Source organism: Piliocolobus tephrosceles, chromosome 6 (assembly GCF_002776525.5).
Source record: "Piliocolobus tephrosceles isolate RC106 chromosome 6, ASM277652v3, whole genome shotgun sequence".
In the NCBI taxonomy this organism is placed as follows: Eukaryota; Metazoa; Chordata; class Mammalia; order Primates; family Cercopithecidae; genus Piliocolobus; species Piliocolobus tephrosceles.
Window position 1 is genome coordinate 51,834,349 of NC_045439.1, and position 7,711 is coordinate 51,842,059.

Here is a 7,711-nt window from a genome sequence, read left to right on the forward strand (position 1 = left end):
TAATCCTAGCACTTTGGGAGGCCAATGCAGGAGGACTGATTGAGCTTAGGAGCTTCAAACCAGCATGGGCAATACGGTGAAACTCCATCTCTACAAAAAATACAAAAACTAGCCAGGCATTGCTTGTGGTCCCAGCTACTCAGGAGAGTGAGACGGGAGGATCGCTTGAGCCCAAGAGATGAAGGTTGCAGTGAGCAGAGATCACACCACTGCACTCCAGCCTGGGTGACAGGGCCAGACCTCATCTCAAAAAAATAAAAATAAAAATAAAAATAAAAATAATCAAGAAAGTTCCTTGCAACAAAACATCTGTCTTTGTATTTAAAGTCACATTTATCGTATTTACTGATTACCTTTTTACTCTGGGCCATTGCTGGCATCACATGGAGACTGTCTAATAAGCATACTACATCGTAAAATTGCACTGTCAATAGAAGTATGACAGACTTATAATGCTACAATAAATACTATGGCAAAAACATCCAGATGGTTGTAAGAAAGAATAACAGCACAAACAATTTAGACTGTGAATTCAGGTTAGCCTTATATGAGAAAATGACATTTAAGCGGAGACTTGAAGGAGGAATTGGGCATAGAAAGAAATTGGAGGGGAGGGTTTGGGAGGAAAGGGAAGACAGGACAGACAGAAGAAAAAAGTCTGATATGAGAGAAGAATCAGAGAAGACTCCGTATGGGTGGAATTTAGTGAGGAAATAAGAAAAAATGTCATTAGATGAGGCTGCAGAGACAGGCAGGACATAGACCTGTTAAGGAATCTGGATTTATGTTTTAACTGCAAAACAGAAAACACCAAAGGTTTTTAAAGCAGTAATATAACCTAATTTATCTCTTACAGGTCACTTTACAGTTACGTGGGGAAAAAAACAAAATTAGAGGACTAACAGGAAAAGCAGAAACATCAATTTGGAGACTACTGCAGGTAATCAGGTGAGAAGACTAGTCTAGACTAGTCTAAGAAAAAATTAAACCACTGAAGGTTTGAAATTAGGTGAGAGGTTATGGGAAAAGAGGTGTGTATGTGTGTGTTTTTAGAATAAAGACAGTTAAATGCACCATAGCATTTAAATGACAGTTAAATGCTAATATTGAATAGCAGACACCATATCACTTTATTTTACATAGGTAACCCTTGAAAACTTCACCTTTCCCAGTACAACATAGTACATATGATATTATAGTGAATATGACCCATAATATAATGTTAACTGCATGGGGTTTCTATTTTACAATTTTTTAAAAAATCAGCCATAGCAGTGATTATGCCTTTCAAATCATTTCTTCTAGAAAAGTAAACACAACATACACACACCCCCACAACAATAGCCCTGAGGTTCTTTGAACGGTGTGATCTTCCGTCACAAAAACAGTTCATATATGCTATCCAGAAATCACCTGACTTTGACTTTAGCACTTCCGGTCAGAGCAAAGCATGGTCCAGTTTAGCCAAGGGCCAAATGACTTTAAAAGTAATATAAATCTGGCCGGGCGCGGTGGCTCATGCTTATAATCCCAGCACTTTGGGAGGCCGAGGCGGGTGGATCACGAGGTAAGGAGATCACGACCATCCTGGCTAACACAGTGAAACCCCGTCTCTACTAAAAATACAAAAACTAGCTGGGTATAGTGGTGTATGCCTGTAATCCCAGCTACTCTGGAGGCTGAGGCATGAGAACTGCTTGAACTCTGGAGGTGGAGGCTGCAGTGAGCCGAGATCACACCACTGCACTCCAGCCTGGGAGACAGAGAAGACTCTGTCTCAAAAAAAAAAAAAAAAGTAATATAAATCATCTTATTTTAAGCAATTGGCTCTGTCAAAGGATTAGATGACAACAGACAACATTTTATATAAGTGAATTGATTAGTGTGAATATATGATATAGTTTGGCTGTGTACCACCCAAATCTCATCTTGAATTGTAGCTCCCATAATTCCCACATGTTGTGGGAGAGACTTGGTGGGAGATAATTGAATCATGAGGGCAGTTTCCCCCATACTGTTCTCCTGGTAATGAATAAGTCTCACAAGATCTGAGGGTTTTAAAAGGGGAAATCCCTTTCATTTGGTTCTCATTCCCTCTTCCCTGCTGCCACGTAAGACATGCCTTTCACCTTCTGCCATGATTGTGAGGCCAGCCACATGAAACTGTGAGTCCATTAAACCTCTTTTTCTTTATAAATTACCAGTCTCAGGTATGTCTTTATCAGCAACGTGAAAATAGACTAATACAGTAAATTGGTACCAGGAGTGAGGAACTGCTATAAAGATACCCAAAAACATGGACGCGACTTTGGAACTGGGTAACAGGCAGAAGTTAGAACAGTTTGGAGGGCTCAGAAGAAGACAGGAAGATGTGGGAGTTTTGAACTTCCTAGAGACTTGCTGAATAGCTTTGCTGATAATGACACAGGCGATGAAATCCAGGATGAGGTCATTTCAGATAGAGATGAGGAACATGTTGGGAACTGGAGTAAACGTGACTCTTGATATGTTTTAGCAAAAAGACTGGTGGCATTATGCACCTGTCCTAGAGATCTGAGGGAGACTAGAGGGAGATGATTTCAGGTCTCTGGCGGAAGAAGTTTCTAAGAAACAAAGCATTCGAGAGGTGACTTGGGTGCTATTAACAGCATTCAGTTTTAAGAGGGAAACAGAGAATAAAAGTTTGGAAAATTTGCAGCCTGATGATGCAACAGAAAAGAAAAACCCACTTTCTGAGGAGAAATTCAAGCCAGAGGCAGAAATTTGTATAAATAATGAGGAACTGAATGTAAATCACCAAAACAATGGAGAAAATGTCTCCAGGCATGTCAAAGACCTTTGCAGCAGGGCCCTCCTATCATGGGCTGGAGACCTAGGAATTAAAAATGGTTTCCTGGGCAGGGCCCAGGGCCCCCCTGCTGTATGTAGCCTAGGGACTTAGTGTCCTGCATCCCAGCCACTCTAGGCATGGATAAAAGAGACCAAAGTACAGCATGGGCCGTGGCTTCAGAGGGTGCAAGTCCCAAGCCTTAGCAGCTTCCACATAGTGTTGAACCTGTGGGTGCACAGAAGTCAAGAATTGAGTTTTGGGAAATCTCTGCCTAGACTTCAGAGGATGTATGGAAACACCTGGATGTCCAGGCAGAAGTTTGCTGCAGGGGCAGGGCCCTCACGGAGAACCTCTGCTATAGTAGTGAGGAAGGGAAATGTGAGGTTGAAACCTCAAGTTCCCACTGAAGCACTGCCTAGTGGAGATGTGAGAAGAGGGTCACCCTCCTCCAGATTCCAGAATGGTAGATCCACTGACAGCTTGTACCATGAGCCTAGAAAAGCCACAGACTCTCAACGCCAGCCTGTGAAAGCAGTCTGAAGGGAGGCTGTACCCTGCAAAGCAACAGGGGAGGAGTTGCCCAAGACCATGGGAACCCACCTTTTGAATCAGTGTGACCTGGATGTGAGACATGGAGTCAAAGGAGATCATTTTCGAGCTTCAAGATTTGACTGCCCCACTGGATTTCAGATTCGCATGGGGCCTGTTGCCCTTTTATTTTGGCCAATTTATCCCATTTGGAGTGACTATTATTTTCCCAATGCCTGTACCCCATTGTATCTAGGAGGTAACTAAGTTGCTTCTGATATTACAGGCTCGTAGGCAGAAGGGACTTGCCTCGTCTTGGATAAGACTTTGGACTGTGGACTTCTGAATTAATGCTGAAATTAATTAACACTTTGGGGGACCAGTAGGAGAGCATGATTGGTTTTGAAATGTGACATGAGATTTGGGAGGGTCCAGAGCGGAATGTTATGGTTTGGCTGTGACCCCACCCAAATCTCATCCTGAATGGTAGCTCCCATAATTCCCATGTGTTGTGGGAGGGATCTGGTGGGAGATAACTGAATCACGGGGGCGATTTCCCCCATATTGTTCTCGTGGTAGTAAATAAGCCTTACAAGGTCTGATGGTTTTATAAGAGGAAACCCCTTTCGCTTGGTTCTCATTCTCTCTTCCCTGCCACCACGTAAGACATGCCTTTCACCTTCCACTATGATTGTGAGGTCTCCCCAGCCACGCAGAACTGTGAGTCATTTAAACTTTTTCTTTATAAATTACCCAGTCTCAGGTATCTCTTTATCAGCAGCATAAAAATGGACTAATACAATATATGAAGTAATTTCTGAAGGAATTCCAGACTATATGTTCTGAGATGTTACGGATGGGAGTAGATATTAACTGCTCTGGCTAAAGTCTTGTTTGGTGAACTTCTAATGACTGGTCACGAATATGCCCATAATCAAAAAACATGCTTACCTTCTTTAAAGCATCTTGTATCACACCAGACTTCTCCTTTAGCAGGTCTACAACACAAAGAGCCTCATCTTCAGAAAACATCATAGTCTTCAAGGACAGAAGAAAATCTTTAAACTTCACTTCAGCATTTTCTTAATTTGAAAAAAAAAAAAAAGAGTTGGCATTAAAAAAACACAAGTAATAACTTCAGCAAAGTCAAGCATGAAGAATTCATGGTCCAGAAAGTCAATAACCAAAAGAAAACAGATACATACTTCAGGTCAAATAAAACAAATACTCCAGTCAATAGGGGAAAAAAAGAGTTTATCATCTATAATACAGAATAATTACATTAGCTAAAAGTTTGCTCAAACTGCAAAATACTAAAATGCCAATATACCATCACTTTAAAAAAAAATCACTTAGGTGTCTAGTATGTGCTAACATCTGCACTATTATATTCACAATAATCTCAATGAACTTTAATAATCCTTGCACACTGACAACGAACTGTGAAAAACAAAATAATCCTGAGATATATAAGCCAAATTCCACACATGATAAAATAAGTTCTAAGATAATTATAAAAAAGGAAACCTGATTCTATGAAGATCAAATATATGCAAACCATCCTGACATTTTAAAAATCCATGCATCAAGCACCTCCTGACCCATCCACCCTTATTTTCCCAAGGTTCTCGTATTAGGCATTAACAACCTCTTCTTAAAAAGAACTGTCACCCATCAGACTCAAAGGAGCCTAGGGTTTTTAATACTTCAGCTAAATTATAAGTTTTAAAAGGTAGTTGTGTACATATGTAGAAACAGGGGTATGTGGGAACTCTGAACTTTGCAATGAATTTTGCTGTGAACGTAAAACTACTCTTAAAAAAAAGTCTATTAAAAAAAAACCAGTTATGAATTAGCCAAGAAACCTCACAGGAGACAGTAGTAGCTGGAAAAAAATCAGATAGCAAAATAGCTTTAGGACCTTTAAACAAGTCAAATTCAAGTTCCAGATCTACAAAACTGAGGAGGCTGGACTAAAAGGCTACCAATAAATCTTCTACTACAAGGATTTGATTCTTTTGCAATGCATTGTTCCTATGAGAAAATGAAATATATGACTCCATCAGAACTCAGAAATGTGTTTTTATAGGACAACGAAGACTGTAAATCCCATATATTATTACCTTTGTCAGTTTCAGTCTTCAGTTTTTTAGTCCCAGATTTCTGGATCCCTTCTACTTGGTCAGGTTTAAGCAAATCAATAACCTCTCTCTTATCCACCACAGGACCTGAGTCAGCATTATCCATCAAAGGAATATATGCAGTTGCATGAATAAGGGGTTCATCTACAAAGACTGCAATTTAAGTTCAACAAAATCGTAATTAGAATTTTTACAAAACAGAGTAAATGACATGCAAGCATACTTTAATGATAAATGCAGTTATTTTGAAACCTCTAATAGCTCAAATTGGTTTTAAATTCCTATTTCACCATTTAACAAGTCAAAACACTCATTCTAATGAAGCAGTACCAGCTCAACAGCCTTATTTTATAGTAAATCATTTAAGTTATCTAAAAGTGTATAGCATATCTCCTCTAATGGTATCTAAAAACTTTTTACGCATCCTTAGGTCTCATTTAATTTTTGTTTTAATATAAGAATTATTTCCACATAATTAGTGCTCAAGGAAAACTATTAGTTTTTACTTATGTTGGTACTGTACCAACTTATTGCAGTTGATAATTAAGTTCTTTGTACTTGCTAAGTACAAAAATCACAGTGTTCCTTGCAGATAGCTTCTGGTTTCTCAATAGTTATGCCTCTAATTTCCATGGCACATGTACACTTGCTAAAACTTCCAAAATAACATTAAAAGTGGAAGAAGGAAGCCTCTTTATTTTGTTCCTAATTTTAATGGGAAGAATTTGAAGAGTTTGAGCATCAAGTCTAATGTCTGCTGGTTAGAGATACAAACTTCCACACCCAGATGAAAATCTCTTTTCTTTTCATTCCTACCTTTTAAAAAGAACTTTTGTACTTACATATGTCTCTTCTTTTATTTAAAATTAAAATTGTTTAACATTTAATTTTAACAAATAGATTCAGGTAATATTTCTCTCATAACTAATTGATATGTAATAATTTTAAGTTGTTTAGTCTTCACAAATTTCACAGCCAAGCTTTCCCTGGAAAACTGTGAACAAATAAGATTGCTCCATCTCTTATCATTTGATGCCTGCTATATACACATGCGAGTTCTGTTTAGGAATTAATTAGAAATGTATGCTAATGCCAGATCTAGCTAATGTCCTTAAGCATAATCTTTAAATGATATTAAAAAGTACAAATATTTCAAGAATGTTTTTCTTCGATGGTCTGTATGCTATTTATTTTTTTCAAAACTGAGTTAAGAATATTTATAAATGCTTTGCCCTTTGTAAATGGTATATAAACTTTTTCACCTCAAATGTACACTCTGCCCATCTGTCAAAGCACTACAAAGTCATAAGGCTAAAGATAATTTTAGACCTGCATTAGTATTACAGTTGTCATTAGCACACATTAAACTGGGAGCTAAAGAGCGTGTGAGATTTCCAGGGTCCTTGTGCTGGTGTACTTCTCTAGAATTAGCATTATAAGAATACGTATCTAAACATCTCACCATTTTCTGTCTTTTGTTTCTTTGATGAAGCTTTCTTCTTCCCTGATCCACTTTCTTGTTTAGTCTCTTGGTGGACGGGTAATGCTTCTTGCCTTTTTGATGGTACTATGAGAGTTTCTACCTTTTTATCCTGGTCATCTTTATTAAACACAAATGAAAAAAATAATTGCAGCAAACAATGAACATAACAGAAAAGATGCAATTATTGAGTAATTCCCAGAATGCTTTACCACTAAAAATGTAAAGTGTGACATGCAACGCTCTTACTAATAACTTATTCTAGCTTTCTTACTCCACTACACCAGCTCTTCAATGTACTTACTCCTCCTTTTCCATTCCTCAGCTATTTTCAACCCTACTGAGCCAATAGGCATGATCAAGTCTCTATCATCTAAAAAAAACAAACAGGAAGGTGCAGTTGCTCACACCTGTAATCCTAGCACTTTGGGAGGCTGAGGCAGGCGGATCATCTGAACACAGGAGTCCCAGATGAGCCTGGACAACGTGGTGAAACCCAATCTCTATAAAACCCCATCTCTATGAAAAAAAATAAAAAAATTAGCCAGGTGTGGTGTGCACACCTGTAGTTCTGGCTACTCTGGGGCTGAGGTGGGAGGAAAGCTTAAGCACCGGAGGTTGAAGCTGCAGTAAGCCAAGATCGCACTATTCACTCAAGCCTAAGCAACAGAGCAAGACCCTGTTGAAAGAAAAGAAAAGAAAAGAAAAGAAAAGAAAAGAAAAGAAAAGAAA

At 38.6% G+C, this 7,711-nt stretch overlaps 1 protein-coding gene across 12 annotated transcripts in view; it reads right to left on the minus strand.

The window, feature by feature from the left end:
* The window catches only part of KTN1 (kinectin 1), a 103,683-nt gene that overhangs the window by 61,312 nt on the left and 34,660 nt on the right, over positions 1-7,711 (minus strand). For all 12 annotated transcript variants that reach the window (XM_023231241.1, XM_023231175.1, XM_023231218.1 and 9 more), the window contains 3 exons: positions 6,962-7,099; positions 5,482-5,652; positions 4,310-4,440 (listed from right to left, as the gene is read on the minus strand). In XM_023231241.1, the coding sequence (XP_023087009.1) occupies positions 4,310-4,440; positions 5,482-5,652; positions 6,962-7,099 (440 nt within the window). The remainder of the gene's footprint in view (positions 1-4,309; positions 4,441-5,481; positions 5,653-6,961; positions 7,100-7,711) is intronic.